This window comes from Lactuca saligna, chromosome 6 (assembly GCF_052625555.1).
Source record: "Lactuca saligna cultivar CGN05327 chromosome 6, ASM5262555v1, whole genome shotgun sequence".
Classification (NCBI taxonomy): Eukaryota; Viridiplantae; Streptophyta; class Magnoliopsida; order Asterales; family Asteraceae; genus Lactuca; species Lactuca saligna.
The window spans coordinates 2,924,809-2,944,126 of record NC_136422.1 but is presented as its reverse complement, the minus strand read 5'-3'; the positions used below and the strand labels follow the sequence as shown (position 1 = coordinate 2,944,126).

The 19,318-nt window shown below is 44.5% G+C and overlaps 1 protein-coding gene across 1 annotated transcript; it reads left to right on the top strand.

Moving 5' to 3' along the window:
- The first annotated feature begins 384 nt into the window (after positions 1 to 384).
- LOC145000763 (uncharacterized) lies at positions 385 to 6,121 on the top strand. The gene is made up of 3 exons (XM_078960036.1): positions 385 to 526; positions 2,362 to 2,714; positions 6,041 to 6,121. Exons 1-3 carry the CDS (start codon positions 385 to 387, stop codon positions 6,119 to 6,121), a joined length of 576 nt encoding a protein of 191 aa, XP_078816162.1.
- Positions 6,122 to 19,318: the final 13,197 nt, after the last annotated feature.

Genomic DNA, 19,318 nt, shown 5'->3' with positions numbered 1-19,318 from the left:
AAAAACTTCTCAAAACAATGATGATTAAGGAAGTGAAGTTCACAAGGTGGATGTCCATCATGGTCGGAGTACAAAAGAAGAATGGCAAATGGCGAGTATGTATAGATTATACAGATCTTAATAAGACTTGTTCTAAGGATTCTCCCCCTGCCACACATAAATTCAACAATAGATGCTACAGTTGGACAAGAACTACTAACATTCTTGGATGCATCAGCAGGGTTCCAACAAATTCAAATGGAAACATCTGACCAGGAGTATACAACGTTCATAACTCCAACATGTATATATTTCTATACTACTATGCCTTTTGGTCTTAAAAATGTAGGTGCAACGTACCAAAGGCTAGTTAACCGAATTTTCAAGGATAGACTGGGAGACACGATGGAAGTCTACATCAATGACATGGTGGCCAAATCAAAGAAAGCTGAAGATCACCTCATGGATCATGAAGATGCCTTCAACATACTAGACGAATACAACAAGAAGCTGAATCCTTCGAAATGCCATTTTGGAATGAGATCAGGCAAGTTCCTCGGATACATGGTGACTAAAAGAGGAATAAAAGCAAGTCTATAGAAAATAAAGGCCATCAACGATTTAAGATCCCTATCCTCGACAAAAGGATATTTAGATATTAACATGAAGAGTAGCAACACTAAATTGGTTCATCTCAAGATCCTCAAAGAGGTGTAAACTGTTCTATGACATATTGAAGAATAACAAAAGGTTTTAGCGAACCAAAGAGCATGAAGATGCTTTAAAGGAACTTAAACATTATTTAAGTTCAACACCCTTGTTGGTGAAACCACTAGATGGGGAACCACTACTCATATACCTCTCATTATCCTCTAATGTTGTATTTGCTGTTTTAGCCAATGATTTAATGGAGACCAACATCCCATGTACTATGTAAGTAAAAGTCTCTTGGATCCTGAGACCATAGATGTTAGTTAGGAGGAAAAACTAGCCCGGGAAGCTGAGCATATATGAAGTCAAATATGAACCAATGTCACTAATTAAATCACAAGCACTAGTAGACTTTGTGGGTGATTTCAGTGATGATCTACAACCTAAATCAGAATTAGAAAGCAAGGAAGTCCAAAAAGAAGAAAGCAAAGGAACATGGACACTCTTCACTAATGGATCTTCTAACTTTAGAGCAACAAACCTAGGGATCATACTAAAATCATCATAGGGGGACATTATACCCTAAGAAGTCTTCAATAAATTCGATGCAACCAACAACGAGGATTAATACGAAGCATTGATCATGGGATTACAGTTCACCAAGGATCTTTAAATCAAGGTTCTTCAGGTATTTGTTGATTCCTTATTATTAACTAATCATTTTAATGGATCCTATGCAGTAAAAAGCGAAAGACTAGCACTATACCTCCATATCCTCAAAAAATTAGTCTTTTAATTTGAAGCTTTCAGCCTAAGCCAAGTTCTTAGAAAAGAAAATGTTGAGGCAAACGCACCGGCCGATCTAGGATCTTTGCTTAGGATACCACTAGAAGTCAAGATCCCTATAACACATGTATTGATCCCAGCGATAGAAGATCCCTCCAACAAACCAGGAAATCCAACATATTAATAATTGAAGATCTTGACCCTCAATTACTTCCTCAAGATTCTAATTGTCAGGATCCCAACATCTAGGATCCTCCACAAATCAAGAAATCATGGATCCCTCCCATTGTGGAGAATCTCCAGATCGACACAATTCCAAGAGAAGAAAAAAGTGACAAGGCATTCTAGATGATGGTCTCATGTTTTGTGATAATCTAAGGCAAATTGTATAGGAAATCCATGGGAGGCCTTTACCTTAGATTCTTAAAAGATCATGAGGCTGCAGAAGTCCTAAAAGATATACATAAAAGTGACTGTAGCAACCATATTGTAGGAAGATCCTTATGGTCCAAGGTGTTAAGGATGGGATACTACTGTCTTACGATGAATAAAGATGCCTTCTTATACACACAAAAATGTGATGCTTTCCAAAGGTATAGGATCATCCTCCATCAACCTACAGAACCAATGCACACTATCATTTTCCCTTGGCTATTCATGAAATGGGGAATGGATATAGCTGGCAAGTTACCAAAAGCTCCTAGTGGAAAGGTGTTCATGCTAGTAATGATGGACTACTTATCGAAATGTATAGAGGCTAAAGCCTATTTTAGATACGATACAAGGAGGTAGTCTCATTTATCAAACGTAATATCTTGACCATGTTTGGGATCCCTATCGAGATCATATGCGATAATGGATCCCAACTCATAAGCAAGAGGACTAAAGACTTTTGTACGATTTGGGGAACTAGAATGATAATTTCCACTCCTATTCATCCTTAAGCTAATGTTCAAGATGAATCTATCAAAAAGATCATCATCACCAATTTAAAGAAAATGTTAGATGAGAAGAAAGGAAGATGGGAAAAGGAGCTTCCTTTAGTCCTATGGGAAGATACGATCACTTCAAAAATAGCCACTGGCAAAAATCCATACTCTTTGTTGTTTGGAATAGAAGTCATGATCCCTACTAAGGTAATGGTCCCAACAACAAGATACCAATTGCAGGATCAAGAGAACAACGATAGGATCCTAGCCCATGATCTTGACACTATCGATGAACTCAGGGATCATGCTACGATTCATATTGTTGCTTATCAACAAGGGATCACTAAAGCATACAATAAGAACATTAAAGTAAGAAGATTCCAAATAGGTGACTTGGTCCTTAGGAATACATTCCAAAACATATACCAAGGATCCCAATGCAGGAAAATTGTGGCCTAAATGGGAAGGGCCATATCTCACTGATTCAAAAACAGGAAAGGGGGCGTATTGACTAGCTACCCTTGAAGGGAACGTTTTACCACGATCCTCGAATCTCATTCACCGGAAAGCATATTTCATGTAAGTTGCATAAAGCACTTTTGATGAATTAAAGGTACAGTCACTCTACCATCTATTTTTATCTAATTCTTTTATTTACTCTTTTGAAAACCATTACTAACTTCATAATCAGACGGGCACTAGCTAAACTAACGCCCACCCAAAAATTAATGTTTGCTATGCGCAAGAACTCAATGATCCTGACATTCGAGGATCCTAATACTCAAGGATCCCAGTAGCTAGATCATTCTATGATCTTGAAGATTGTAATATGCATGTATCCTAATAATTATGAATTAAGACCGATCATTTCTCCTAAGATTAAGGGCACCTAATCCCCTTTAATATTTAAAGAGTTAGTTACATCTTTCACACAATTTAAGGTTTATACAACTCTCTTGGACGCACAAAATCATACTATGGGATGTGAATAAGAGGATTATTCCACACCGTAGTGACTTGACAACACTCTTATTCTGAATATATGTTAAGATCCCGAACTTTAAATGTAAGGTTTATAACACTAATGTGTTATCTCAAGTTGGGATTTTCCCTAATAATTTGCTAAGGTTTATAATCCTAACATGTTATCTCAAGTTGAGATTTTTCCTAGTAATTTGCTAAGGTTTATAACACGAACGTGTTATCTCAAGTTGGGATTTACCCCAGTAATTTGTTAATGTTCATAACACTAACATGTTATCTCAAGTTGGGATTTTCTAAAGCTAATAGCACTATCGTGTTATCTTAAGTGTAACGCCCCGACTCTCAGGTGATAATTTTATAGCTTTAATTTCCATAATTGCAAGGTCTATTCGACGAGTTGGATGCTCTGACTCGTCGAATAGAAGCGGGTTGGGCCACGTGTTTAAGTGACCTACTCGCCGAGTCAAAGAATGGACTCGACGAGTAGGAGCTGGAGGATGAAACCCTAAATTTCGGGGTTTTGCACCCTATTTAAAGGATCATAAACCTCCTTTATCCCCCTTGCAGCCTATTGAGAGTCCAAAAAATCCTCATCCATGTGTGTGCTTCATTCTTATGTGTTTTAAGCTTTGGAAGGTGGATCTTTGTAAGAAGAGCTTCGAGGGAAAGAGAATAGAAGCAAGGAGAGTGTAGGGATCTGATATCTACCTCAGTTAACATCTTTTGGAAGGTATCAAGTCGTTATCTTGACCTCATTGCATTCTAGATCTCATTGGTTAAAGATTATGGCTTTTCTAGCATAATAAGAATCTATTATTGGGTATGAGCTAAGATATGAAGTTGTAACTTCAGATCTGAAATCCCTTTGGTTTCCAAGCCCATAAAGCTTTCAGCATTAGCAAGTATGAGCCTCTCCTTAAGTGTAAAACTCCATTTCAAGCTTGGTTTTGGCATTATGAGCCTTGCATGCATGTAAAGTTTTCCTTGGGAACCTTAAAATGGATCTACAATATGGAACCTTAAAATGGCATTATGAGTTGTGCATGCATGTAAAGTTTTGGCATTACATGATAAACATGCCTTGGGAACGTGGATCTACAATATGGAACCTTAAAATGTATTAAAAAGCATCTGAATGGAGAATGGGCTGAATGGACTTGGCGGGTAGCATGGTCAACTCAGCGAGTCCAATGAAGATCGTCGTGCAAGGACTTCGCATGAACCTGGAAAGTCAGAGGGGTGACTCGGCAAGTCAACTTGGGTTTTCCCGACTTTTGGATACGCTTGGACTCGGCAAGTTGCAGGGGAAATCGACGAGTCAGTAGGGGTTTTCACGACTACTCGAGTTCTAGAAGGACTCAACGAGTCAGTGACTGCACTCAACGAGTCGGGTCAATCTGGATTGTTGACCTTGATCTTTGACTTTGACTTTGACCAAGGGCTGACTATTTGACTTCTGGGGAATTTTGGGAAATTAGAAATTTATGAGTGTGGTTGTATGGTGAATATGGGTGGTGGAATTTGTGGCGGTGATCCGAGAGTTTGAGCTTATCTTTCTAGTTGACAGTTGCGAGGTGAGTTATCCTCACTATATCAATAGGGTCTAAGGCACCAAAGCCGAACCTTTATGGATTGTATCCGGATTATGGCATGATATGTTTATTGATTACATCGTGGTAGTTAGGATGGTGATATTAGTGACTTGGTTATATCGGTGTCCTGGTTATAAGAAGATGCTATGTTAGTGATGAGTTACATCAGCGGATCATGGCAAGACAAAGGCGTGATTTTACCACTTCTCACATTTTATGACTTTGTATCTGGAATACTCTGATATGATAGACTTTGAAAACAAGTTTTATAATAGTTAATGGATTTGAAATGTTTTTAAAAGTTTAAATTTGGCATGATTTTTATGGGTGTTACAAGTTGGTATTAGAGCATCGGTTTGAGTGAATTGGAGGAACATTTGTGGGAATCTAGTCTCAAACCAAGAAAAGATTTTCAAAATAAATTTTAAAATTGTTTTAAAAATGAGAAAAAGGAGGATGCAGGGTGTACGATCAGTCGGAGCCAATAAGTATACCCCAGAATACCATAAGGCTATTTGATATTGTGATATATTATAACAGCATGCTAGTACTTGGCTAGGGATCTTCAGGAATTGCATGATAGGATTGCCTGATTATGTGATGCCTGCTAGCCTAGGGTTTTCCTTGTAAGAGATTGACATCATTACTGTAGTTACTTGTGTATGTATCACGACTGTACATAATTAAGATATTATGGCTCGAGAATGTTTGATTTGGCCTTATGTTTTATTCTTATTGATTAGGGCTTAGGGTAGAATCAGATATTCGAAAGTCTATAGGGCCAAATGTTATGTATGGTTAGCATACGCTAGTGCTGCAGGGTTGGTGGAAGTTTCATGGATGAGTGAGTTGTGTGAGGTTGGTAGGTTGATGTGAGACAGTTAGCCTTCCTCTAGGAGTGAGGATTGAGCAACCACCATGTGAAAGCATATTGTTAAGGTGTTGGGATGATACTTGAGACAAATATGGGTATGTGTGGAAGGTTTGTATGGGCCCATACTACTTAAAGCACATGACCCATACGCGTAGCAAGGAATTCACAACCCTTAGGGTTTAGTCGGGAGTTGGTTCCCCGTTATTTATGCGGATTATTTGATATCTTCCTGTTATATTTTTCAGTATGGTGGTTACGAGGCTTTTTGTGACTTGATCTGGATCGAGATCAGGATAGGGCGATCAAGATGCCCCGGCCGCACCTGAGGTTGTCGGCCAGGAGCGCCCAATGTTGACAGTAGACCGTGTCAAGGAGGTCATCCATGAGGAGGTGGTCGAGATTGTATGGGGTCAGATTACAGAGTTTTTTGGGTCTATCAAGACGGCAATGATGGAGTACTTCGATGATAGATATGTAGCCCTTGCGGAGACAGCTGTTGCTGCAGCTGCATCGGCTGTATCGGCGGCAGGGGGAGGAGCAGGAGCCACTCGGGGCTTCCAGTATAAGGCCTTCGACAACACAAAGCCCCATACTTTTGATGGGACTTAGGACCCCATCAAGGCTATGAGGTTGTTTTCTGATGTGGATGGGTGCTTCTTTACTTGCTCGTGTCCTACTGACCAGAAGGTTTGGTGTGCCTTGAACCAGCTAAGGTCCGGGGCCAAGGACTGGTGGATATTGATGAGAGGGATGTACAGCTGTTGTTACTTGGGAACAGTTCAGGGATATGTTCCATGCCCGATACATTCCATGGGTTGAGCGGGAACAATTGGCTCAAGAGTTTTTAAGTTTGAGATAGGATGGGGAGTCGGTGATGAAGATCACCCGTATGTTCACAAAGAGGGCAATGTTCTGCCGAGAGTTTGCTTCCGAGCAGGCTCAGATGACTCGTTATTTGAGCATGCTCAAGACTGACATCCGACAGTTTGTGTCTATCCAACGATGTGTTACTCTAATGGATCTACAGGAGGCTGCTAGGCGGCATGAGGGAGAAGCAGCAGGCCCAGTCACAGTCTCAGCCGGTGCCGAAGTGGTCTAAGATCGCTGATTCTAGGACTGGGGGTCAGCAGAGTCGCACTTGTGGAAAGTTCAGCAATGGTCATTCTGGAGCTTGTCGAGCAGGTAGTGGGTGCCACAAGTGTGGCAAGGAGGGGCACTATGCTAGGGATTGTCACCAATCCGCCCCTACATTGGAAATGAGGATATGTTATCGCTGTCAATAGGTTGGTCATGTGAAGACCAACTGTCCACAACTAGCCGCCAAGCCAACGCAGGTTCCATCACCGGCTACATTGAGGATTGCAGATAGGGGGGCAGTTAAGGCAGATCCTCCGAACGCTTAGGGGTGTGCCTTCCAGCTTACAGCCGAGGAGGCCAAGGCAGCACCAGATGTGGTTGCTGGTATGTTTCTATCCTTTATCTCATTTATTATATTTATGTTATGCTTATCTGTTGTACCTATGATTAGGTACGTTTTTAGTGAACTCCTTACCTGCATTGGTTTTATTTGACATGGGGGCGAGTCGGTATTTTATATCTCAAACATTTAGTAGGGAGTTAAGTATGCCAGTAGGCGAGTTAGAGTGTCCGTTGCGAGTCTCTATCGCCAATACACACAAAGTTTCTGCTTCTTCGGTCTACCAAGGATGCGAGTTGGAGATATTTGGAGTGTTCTTTTCGATAGATTTGATTCCGATTCCCATGGGAGAGGTGTGCATGATTGTAGGGATGGATTGACTTAGTAGATTTTGTGCCATGATAGATTACGAGGGCCAGCGGGTGGTAGTGCGAACTTTAAGTGAGGGAGAACTGATCAACCTGGTGCCGGGTGCGGCTCCTATCGCCAAGGCACTGTACCGATTAGCGCCACCTGAGTTACAGAAGCTATCATCACAGCTGTAGAAACTGCTGGGCAAGCAGTTCATTCAACCTAGAAGTTCTCCATGAGGAGCACTGATCACCTTGGTCAAGAAGAAGGACGGTTCGCACCGGATGTGCATTGATTATAGGGAGCTGAACAAGTTGACGGTGAAGAACCATTATCCACTCCCGAGGATAGATGATCTATGTGATTAGTTACAAGGTGCATCTTGGTTCTCCAAGATCGATTTGAGGTCGAGGTATCATCAGGTTCGGGTTAGAGAGGAGGACATGGAGAAGACCGCATTTCAGACTCGTTATGGTTATTACGAGTTTGTGGTGATTGCTAGAAATTTGGGTGTAGAAAGGCTTGGAAATTCTGAGAATTGTGATTATCACTTTCAAATCGAAGTATTTGGTGGTACTCCCAAATCTTCAATTGGATAAGACTCAGAGAGACAAGAACCAAGAATGTTTGATGATATTTTCGTATGTACCAGAAAGTGAGACCAAAACTAACATTACTATCTTTGTCTGAAAACTATCATATGATAGTTTTAAACTGTCATAAAACCGTAAAAACTGTCATAAAAACGGATATATGGATAAGGGTCAAACCAATGGTCAATTATCTGGAAAATCAATTTTCGATCCCAGCCAGGGGCTCTGCCCCTTGGACCCTGCTCCCAGGGGCGCTGCCCCCGCACCCCCGTTCGTTCAGGGGCTTCGCCCCTAAATGACAATGTACTTTGAAACTTGATCAAACTTAAACAAGTGTGTACTCCACACCTTCCTTACTTGTTTAATATTTATCAAGATCATTTTTGGTCAACACAAAGTAATCTCATTACACTTAAATAACATTGATGATCAAATCACCAACAGTGATGCCATTTGGGCTCACCAACATTCCATCAATATTCATGGACCTGATAATCGGGTCTGCAGACTGATGCTTGATCGCTCGGTCATAGTGTTTATTGATAATATATTGGTGTATTCCAAGACCCGAGAGCAGCACGAGGAGCACCTCAAGGAGTTATTAGGAGTTATGAGACGAGAACGATTGTATTCGAAGTTCTCGAAGTGTGAGTTTTGGTTACGAGAATTCCAGCTCCTTAGGCATCTCGTTAATCGGGATGGTATTTTGGTTGACCTGGTAAAAATCGAGGCAGTCATGCAGTGGGAGGTGCCGAGATCTCCCTCAGATATCAATAGTTTTCTGGGATTAGCAGGGTACTACCAGAGATTTATTTTGGATTTCTCCAATATTGCAGTACCCCGCACTCACCTGACGAGGAAGGGGGTGGATTTCCGATGGGGCTCTGAGCAGCAAAGGGCGTTTGATACCCTCTGTCAGTGTTTGTGCGAGGCTCTAGTTTTGACTCTCCTGGAGGGAGTTGAGGATTTTGTGGTATTCTGTGATGCATCTATCACAGGTTTGGGGGCGGTCCTCATGCAGAGAGGACGAGTGATAGCCTATGCATCGCGGCAGCTGAAGCCGTATGAGACAAGATACCCTACGCATGATCTGGAGTTGAGGGTGATGGTATTCGCTCTCAAGATTTGGAGGCATTACCTATATGGGGGTCCGTTGTACTATATACACGGATCACAAGAGCTTGAGACACGTCATGGATCAGCTGAACCTGAACATGAGGCGACACAGGTGGCTGGATGTAGTCAAGGACTACAATTGCGAGATCCTTTACCACCTCGGTAAAGCGAATATGGTGGCAGACGCTTTGAGCCGCAAGTCAGCTGGTTCTTCCACCCCAGTGGTATGTATGAGGATAGCGGTGGATTCTCCGCTTGTGAGTTTGATCAGAGATGCTCAGGTTGAGGGCATGCGACCGGAGAACTGGAAGTTGGAAAGGATCAATGGTGAGAACAAGCGGTTTGTGCAAGATAGCCTGGGGAGTATTGACCCGATGCGGTCGGGATTGGGTTCGAATGTCTAGTGGGGTCATATTGACAGTTACAAAAGAGGCTCATAAGTCTCACTTCTCTATTCCCCTAGGGCCATCAAGATGTACCTGTTGGGTTATGAGCATTCTAACACTCCTAAGTGTACATGCAACCCTAAATACCTTGGATCTATGTTTTCTCTATTATACATGCAAATATGAACATCCAAGGTATTATCCTAATCTAGCATACAATGTTATCAATATAACAAGATAGAATACATACCTCTTTGATGTAGAATGTCTTCATGAAGCTTGAGTGCCTAGTGCCCCAAGTGTGACACCTCAAATGGTTCACACAACACCAAATACACTTGGAATAACTTGAGAGAATTCTACACTTCATGAAATCGGCTAGCCCTCTCTAGAATAATACTAGTGGCCGATTTTCCTCAAGAATAAGATGCTTATATAGTTATACAATTAGGGTAAAGTCTAATTGTCATGACTTTCCATTTCCTTGGATCCATGGGTTCAAATACACCATGGAGCATTCATGGAGCATCATATGGGTTTTGGCCCAACTAGATAATCCATGGAGCATTAGCCCACTATACAAGTATGGATGATTTACACAATTAACCCATATATTTAATTAGTCTTCTTTTGATCACTTAATTAATCCTAGATTAATTCTTGATCAATACTAATTAAATAATCTTATTATTCTTATTATTAATATACTAGAACTTATAATATATTAATAACCATAAGTGTCTTATTTCTCTTATTATAGTCTATCCAAGTGCATGATGCCATGCAACCCAAATGGACCATGCCGGGTCGGGTCAAATCTTACCAATTATAGTTATGGACTTAGACATTAATCCAACAGTCTCCCACTTGGATAAGTCTAAAACTATTATTGCGTATGACTTCAACAACCAACTGGCAATCGTAGCTCTCAAAAGCTTCTGTCGACCTTTGACTTTGTAGATGAACTCTGACCTTTGTGAATGACTTGTCCATTAGATAAGGGATCATATATTTCTCCATTCTAGATATCATATGGACTGAGACATGGATTATAATCATTCTCTCTGTCCATTTGTTGTTTCCCGATTTCCGATTTATGACGACTGACTAACTGAACAAATCAAATCAGTCGTGGTCCGGCCGAGCACTTCCATTTGTCATCATCAAATCATCGAGGGGCCCACAGATATCGCTTTTATCCCGAAGGTAAAAGGAATGGATAAACTTCGACTCATATGGCTTGTTCTACTACTTGTCGAATCATACACAAAGGCACGTTTTATAGCACCGAGTTACCAAATGCAGTTTCATGCAATCAATGTACAACCAACTCATAGTAACAACTCATATCTCTAGGTTTGAAGAATATAAGATATTATCGTCTCATGATCACTCGTGATAAAATCCATGAAGTGATTCCAATGAGCGCGGGTTGAATCCAATACTCAGATCTTATGAGCACTCATGAGTGTTGTAGCCATTTGTCCAATACCTTAGACCTCTACAAGCCAACCCATGACAGTCTTAATTCATATATACTTCCAACATATGACCGACTGTGGATGGTTTGAATAACTTAGTCATTCTGGAAGAATAACCTAGTTTATTCGGGAAGTCAAAACATGCAAAGTGCAACACAATAATAATTGAATCCAATATGGTATCAAAACCTATGAACATAAATAAAACACCTTTTATTTATCACCATATGATTACATATTATTTATTGTATATTATTTTCAGCTATCAACTTTATTCTTGAATTTAAAACAATAGTTGTCCCATGCTCCAAGCATGTACACTATGTTTTTCTAAACACTAGTCATGCCATACACCAAGTGTAACAGCCCGGAATTTCAGGTATTACTTTAAACTATTTTGGGGAATATTTAGGGGGGGACTCGGCGAGTTGATGCCTGACTCGCCGAGTAGGACCACGGTCTTGGTCACAGATTCGCGACTGGACTCGACGAGTCCATTAGGGACTCGGCGAGTCGACGCTGTTCAGCTGAAACCCTAGCCGTTTTGATTCTGGAGCGTATATAATGTCTTTAGGGCCTTCATGTCTCGTCTTTTGGCCGATTGAAGATAACCTAAAAGTCTGTGGACATCTGGAGCGAGGGTGAAGGCTAGTGGAAGCTTGAAGAGGTTGTTAGGCAAGAAGAGGCAAGGTTGTGGTCAAAGGAGGATCAAGGGGATTGAGCTCTGAAGGTTAGGGACACAGGGGAAACGTTTTCCAGGTAATCCTCGGATCATTTCTGTAGTTTTGGTGTTGTACACGAATCTAGGGTTTAGGTAACCCATTTAATGATTAGTTAGGTTATAGTGTTGTTACAAGTGTTTAAATCCCAGTAATAGTATGTGTAAAGGTCCAGGAAGTCCCATATTTATATATATTACGGAACCATGCGAATTACAGGAGGCAGTTGATTGACTGCATGGCGTGGACTCGCCGAGTCCAATGATCAGACTCGGCGAGTAGCTTGAAGATCCGCTTGGACTCGCCGAGTTGCTCGTCAGACTCGGCGAGTAGCCTGAAGATTTACTAGGACTCGCCGAGTTGTTCTTCAGACTCGGCGAGTAGCTTGAAGACTTACTGGGACTCGTCGAGTCATTCTTTAGACTCGGCGAGTGGAGTCGGGGTGGCCCCGCGATTCTTTCACAAGGACCTCGTCGAGTCAAGGGGGGGTACTCGACGGGCAGAAAAGGGAATAACAGGGATGTTGGGGAGGACGCTTAGACTCGCCGAGTCGCCTTTGCACTCGACGAGTCCGGTCGAGTTGACCGTTGACCTATATGTAATTTCGTAGGGTCAGTGTCTTGTTTGATAAGATCATTAATAAAGGTATGTGGTATTATAGGGAGTCTGCAGATTAACGGATCGAGTGCGAGTAGCTCCAAGGGGTTATAGTTTGCAAACTGCGAGGTGAGTCTTCTCACTATACTTCACCCGGAAGGGTTTGACTGTGTGACCGGAAGGTCGTATGTGATATATGTGATTTATGCTATAACTGAAAAGGTAGATGCTATACTTGTTATGTATGTTTATACGGGCCGGAAGGCGATATGTTATGTGGTAGAAGGAACAGGTATGATGTATGATATATGTGCTATATGTGTCATGTTATATGTGTTATGTTTTGTAAATGTTATGGGCCGGAAGGCAATATACTATGGGCCGGAAGGCAATATAATACGGGCCGGAAGGCGATATGTTATGGGCCGGAAGGCGATTATGTTACGGGCCGGAAGGCAATGTTATGTGGACCGAGAGGTTCGGGCCTGGAAAGGCGTATGTGTGTAAGTCGTATACTGGGGAACTCACTAAGCATTTATGCTTACTAGTTGTGTTTATGTGTTTCAGGTACTAGTGATGACCGTGGGAAGGCGCCGACGTGACACGTACACACTGCCATTGTTGGAGATCTTGGGGATTTGTTATTTGTATTTTTGAAATGAACTTGGAATAAATACTTTTGTCGAATAATGCTGTGCTATTTTAAATGAAAAATTTATTTGAAAATTTGAGCCGTTACAATTGGTATCAGAGCCTTGGTTTGAGGGATTCGGGTGTACTTTCGGGTGCAACTGAACTCAGACCGAGGATTTGAGGAAAAATCTTTTTTTTAAAAAAATAATAAGGACATAACATTTCATAAATGGTAAAGCGGTAAAACAAGAACGGAGCAGTGTGTACGATCAGCCAGCGCCCGAACGGTAAAGATCCCCAGAATACCTTACAATGTTATGTTATGCACTGAATTAAGAATTGTTATGCATGCTAGAAGACTAGGTATACATGATAGGACTAGAACGGCCTGTTTTGTGATGCCTTAGTCTACGAAGATTGCTTATATGAGATATTTGGTAGCGTGCAAGTAGATAGTGCATACTAGAGGTAGAGTACTCATTATTCGGGGTTTGGGGAGGAAGATTTGGGACGAATACTGATACGGTGTGGTCAGTAGTATTGGGCCCGTACTACCGAAGGCACCGGGTCGGTGGAAGACCCAAGTAAGAATCCCTAGATACCGGAGACTGAGTAGGGTTGCGTTATCGAGTACAAATGTACTTGATGGAGTCTCTGATAATTTTATGTTGTATTTCAGAGACATCATGGTTACGACACGCCACGGAGCGAGTTCGAGCGGTATGAGTGACGAGGAGATTCGTCAGATGATTCAGGAAGTGGTAGCTGCGGCGGTTCGGGCTGAGATCCCGGAGATGTTTGGGTCCATTAAGACCACCCTGATGGAGGAGTTTGAGGAGTGGTATGCTGCACTGACTGAAGCTGCAGTCGCTGCCGCTACCGCAGCGGTGACCGCTGCCAGGCCGCAAGGGGGCGATTCGTTGCTCTTCCGAGAATTCAGCAACACGAAACCCCCTGAGTTCGATGGGACACAGGATCCGATTGCAGCGATGAGGTGGATCGCCGAAATTGAGGGGTGCTTCTATACTTGCTCATGCCCGGAGCACCTGAGGGTATGGTTCGCCTTGAACCAGCTCCGACTGGGAGCGAAGGATTGGTGGAAGTTCGTGACGGCGAACTTCACTTTGGCGGAGATTACAGCGGTGACGTGGGAGAGGTTCACGGAGATGTTCAGGGACGAGTACGTTCCCCCGGTGGAGAGGGAGCGATTGATTCAGGAGTTCTTGACCCTTAAGCAGGGTACTGATTCCGTGGCAGTGATCACGCGGAAGTTTCATGAGAGGGCAATGTTCTGCCCTGAGCTGGTATCTACGGAGCAGTCGCGGATGAGCCGGTATTTGGGCGTTTTGAAGAGGGAGATCCGGGAGTTTGTGTCAAACTCCACCTATCGTACTTTCACTGAGCTTCAGGCGAACGCCAGGAAGCGCGAGATCGAGTTGGAGACTCAGGCGAGGGAGGAGGCCGAGTCTCAGCAGGTGGATCGGCGGCCGGCTCAGTCTCAGCCGGCAGCCAAGCGGACTAAGTCCGCTGATTCGAGGCTGGGAGGTCCGAAGGGCCGCACTTGCGCGAAGTGCGGCAAGAGTCACGAGGGGGTGTGTCAGGCTGGTGGTTGCTACAAGTGTGGCAAGGAGGGACACATTGCCAGGGATTGCCCAAAGGGGTTTATGGTTTGCTTTCACTGCAACCAAACAGGCCATCGGAAGGCCGAGTGTCCGCAGCTTCGTCAGGGAGCTACACCTACTACCAGGACTACTGAGGCCCGACCGACGAAGGTCGAGGCCCCGAGGGCTCGCGGGAGAGCCTTTCAGCTGACTGCGGAGGAGGTCCGCGCTGCGCCCGATGTTGTGGCAGGTATGTTATCATTCACGTATTTACTTAAAGGTCGAAATGTTATGCTTATGTTAATGTATGTGTAGGTACTTTTCTTGTGAACTCTATGCCTGCTCTAGTGTTATTTGATTCGGGTGCGAGTAGATCGTTTGTATCGTTAGCCTTTAGTCAGCATATCGGCATTAGTCGTGAGCCGTTAAGTCGGCCTTTGAGCGTTTCTATTGCGGCCGAGAGGGTGGTTTGTGCTACAGAGGTTCTTCGGGGATGTGTGCTAGAGATCTTCGGGGTCGCGTTTCCGATTGACCTAATTCCTATTGCGATGGGGGATGTCTGTGTCATCGTAGGCATGGACTGGTTGAGCCGATTCAGCGCCGTCATTGACTGCGAGCGTCAGCTGGTGACTATACGAGACCCTAGTGGGGGAGTTCTTACGGTATACGGCGAGGGTACCCGTTCGGGATCAGCTTTTTGTTCGGCCGCTAGGGCGAGGCAATGCATACAGCAGGGATGTAACGGTTTTGTGGCGTATGTGATGGATACGCGGGAGACTTCCGAGAGACCGAAGACAGTGGAGGAGGTTCCAGTGGTGCGCGAGTTTCCAGATGTTTTTCCCGAGGATTTGCCGGGAGTACCTCCTGCGAGGCAAGTAGAGTTTGGTATCGATCTAGTTCCAGGGGCTGCGCCTATTGCGAAGGTGCCTTATCGTCTTGCACCTCCAGAGATGCAAGAGTTGTCCTCGCAACTCCAGGAATTGTTGGGAAAGGGATTTATTCGGCCGAGTAGCTCGCCGTGGGGAGCACCGATTCTGTTCGTCAAGAAGAAGGATGGTTCACACCGGATGTGTATCGATTACCGGGAGCTGAACAAGGTGACGGTCAAGAACCGCTATCCGTTACCGAGGATCGATGATCTATTCGATCAGTTGCAAGGGGCATCTTGGTTTTCCAAGATCGATTTGAGATCAGGGTACCATCAGGTAAGAGTGCGGGATGAGGACGTCCAGAAGACAGCATTTAGGACGCGGTATGGGCATTACGAGTTTGTGGTGATGCCTTTTAGGCTCACCAATGCCCCAACAGTGTTCATGGACCTCATGAACAGGGTATGCAGGCCGATGCTGGATCGGTCTGTGATTGTATTTATCGACGACATTCTGGTGTATTCGCAGTCTAGAGAGCAGCATGAGGGGCATTTTAGGGAGGTCCTTGAGGTACTGAGGTCGGAGAAGCTATATGCAAAATTCTCCAAATGTGACTTCTGGTTACGGGAGGTCCAATTTCTGGGACACGTTGTTAATCAGACAGGGATATTGGTTGATCCGGCCAAGGTGGAAGCAATGATGAGTTGGGAGGCACCGAAGTCACCTTCTGAGATCAGGAGTTTCCTTGGGTTGGCGGGGTACTATCGGAGGTTTATTAGGGACTTCTCCAAGATCGCGGTGCCGCTCACCAGATTGACCCGGAAGGGTGTTACATTTTCATGGGGACCCGAGCAGCAGACTTCCTTCGAGACACTTCGTCAGAGACTGTGCGAAGCCCCAGTATTAGCTCTCCCGGAAGGGATGGAGGACTTTGTCGTATATTGCGACCCATCGATTTCGGTACTCGGTGCAGTGTTGATGCAGAGGGGCCATGTGATAGCCTATGCATCGAGGCAGCTGAAGCCTCATGAGGCGAGGTATCCCACACATGACTTAGAGTTGGGGGCAGTAGTGTTCGCCCTCAAAATTTGGCGTCACGACCTGTACGGGGTTCGTTGTACTTTATACACGGACCATAAGAGTTTGAAGTATTTGATGGATCAACCCAACCTAAATATGCGTCAGAGGAGACGGTTAGACGTGGTTAAGGATTATGACTGTGAGATCCTATACCACCCAGGCAAGGCTAATGTGGTAGCCGATGCATTGAGTCGTAGGGCGGAGAGCACTACATTGCGGGACGTATGTTTGATATTGACGGTGATGACTCCGGTATTAGATGCTATTCGTGGGGCACAGGCCGAGGTTGTGAAATCCGGGATGCAGAAGAAGGAGCGGGTCGTTGGGTTAATTTCAGAGTTCGTTATGGATGGACGGGGACTTCTGACGTTTCAGGGTCGGATTTGGGTACCATTCGTGGGCGGTACGCGTGTTACTTTGATGGAGGAGGCTCACAGATCGAAATTCTCGATCCATCCCGGTGCTACGAAGATGTATTTGGATTTGAGAAAGGAGTATTGGTGGCCTTGCTTGAAGAGAGACGTCGCTTGGTTTGTTGAGAGGTGTTTGACCTGCCGTAGGGTTAAGGCCGAGCACCAGAGACCGCATGGTAAGTTGCAGCCCTTGGAGATTCCTGAGTGGAAGTGGGAACAGATCACGATGGATTTCATCACCAAATTGCCGAGAACTGCTAGAGGAGTCGATGCGATTTGGGTGATTGTGGATAGGTTGATAAAGAGTGCACACTTCCTTGCCATTAGCGAAAGTTCATCAGTAGAGAAGTTGGTAGAGTTATACGTGAGAGAGATAGTATCTCGGCATGGAGTGCCGATCTCGGTTGTTTCGGACTGCGATGTACGTTTCACATCCAGGTTCTGGAAGAAATTCCATGAGGAGTTGGGTACTAAACTGCATTTTAGTACCGCATACCACCCCCAGACCGACGGTCAGAGCGAGCGGACGATTCAGACATTGGAAGACATGCTTAGAGCGTGTGTGTTAGACTTTGGGGGTAGCTGGGATGCGCATTTGCCGTTGGCTGAGTTTTCCTACAACAACAGCCATCATTCGAGCATTGGTATGCCACCTTTTGAGTTGTTGTATGGTAGGAGGTGTCGGACTCCCATTTGCTAGGGAGAAGTGGGACAGAGAGTGATGGGCAGTACAGAGATCGTACTTCAGACGACCGAACAGATTCAACAGGTGAGGCAGAGGTTATTGACCGCCCAGAGCCGACAGAAGAGTTACGCGGACAGACGCCGGTCCGAGCTCGAATTCCAGGTTGGCGACTTCGTTCTCCTATAGGTTTCTCCTTGGAAAGGAGTGATTCGGTTCAGAAAGAGGGGCAAATTGGGGCCCCGGTTCATAGGTCCATTTCGTGTAATTGCAAGGGTAGGTCGGGTAGCTTATCGGTTGGAGTTGCCAGCAGAGCTGAGTCAGATTCACAATACCTTTCACGTATCACAGTTGAGGAAGTGTATAGCCGATGAATCGGCAGTGGTTCCGTTAGAAGATATTCAGGTGGATGCAAGCCTGAATTACGCCGAGAGACCAGTAGCTATCAGGGATCGGAAGATCAAGGTTCTGCGGAACAAGGAGATACCTCTGGTGTTGGTTCAGTGGCAACATCAGAAGGGATCGGAGATGACTTGGGAGCCGGAGAGTGAAATGCGGGAGCAACATCCGGAGTTATTCGCAGAGTGAGACTTCGAGGGCGAAGTCTAGTTCTAGTGGGGGAGAGTTGTAACAGCCCGGAATTTCAGGTATTACTTTAAACTATTTTGGGGAATATTTAGGGGGGACTCGGCGAGTTGATGCCTGACTCGCCGAGTAGGACCACGGTCTTGGTCACAGATTCGCGACTGGACTCGACGAGTCCATTAGGGACTCGGCGAGTCGACGCTGTTCAGCTGAAACCCTAGCCGTTTTGATTCTGGAGCGTATATAATGTCTTTAGGGCCGTCATGTCTCGTCTTTTGGCCGATTGAAGACAACCTAAAAGTCTGTGGACATCTGGAGCGAGGGTGAAGGCTAGTGGAAGCTTGAAGAGGTTGTTAGGCAAGAAGAGGCAAGGCTGTGGTCAAAGGAGGATCAAGGGGATTGAGCTCTGAAGGTTAGGGACACAGGGAAACGTTTTCCAGGTAATCCTCGGATCATTTCTATAGTTTTGGTGTTGTACACGAATCTAGGGTTTAGGTAACCCATTTAATGATTAGTTAGGTTATAGTGTTGTTACAAGTGTTTAAATCCCAGTAATAGTATGTGTAAAGGTCCAGGAAGTCCCATATTTATATATATTACGGAACCATGCGAATTACAGGAGGCAGTTGATTGACTGCATGGCGTGGACTCGCCGAGTCCAATGATCAGACTCGGCGAGTAGCTTGAAGATCCGCTTGGACTCGCTGAGTTGCTCGTCAGACTCGGCGAGTAGCCTGAAGATTTACTAGGACTCGCCGAGTTGTTCTTCAGACTCGGCGAGTAGCTTGAAGACTTACTGGGACTCGTCGAGTCGTTCTTTAGACTCGGCGAGTGGAGTCGGGGTGGCCCCGCGATTCTTTCACAAGGACCTCGTCGAGTCAAGGGGGGGTACTCGACGGGTAGAAAAGGGAATAACAGGGATGTTGGGGAGGACGCTTAGACTCGCCGAGTCGCCTTTGCACTCGACGAGTCCGGTCGAGTTGACCGTTGACCTATATGT

Bases quoted from the DNA above. Each gene is read 5' to 3' on its own strand.
- LOC145000763 (XM_078960036.1), top strand. From the start codon at position 385: ATGGAAGTCTACATCAATGACATGGTGGCCAAATCAAAGAAAGCTGAA. The intron at 527-2,361 runs GCAAGTTCCTCG...TTCATCCTTAAG, and splicing joins CCATTTTGGAATGAGATCAG to CTAATGTTCAAGATGAATCT. The intron at 2,715-6,040 runs GTAAGAAGATTC...TATATTTTTCAG, and splicing joins CATACAATAAGAACATTAAA to TATGGTGGTTACGAGGCTTT.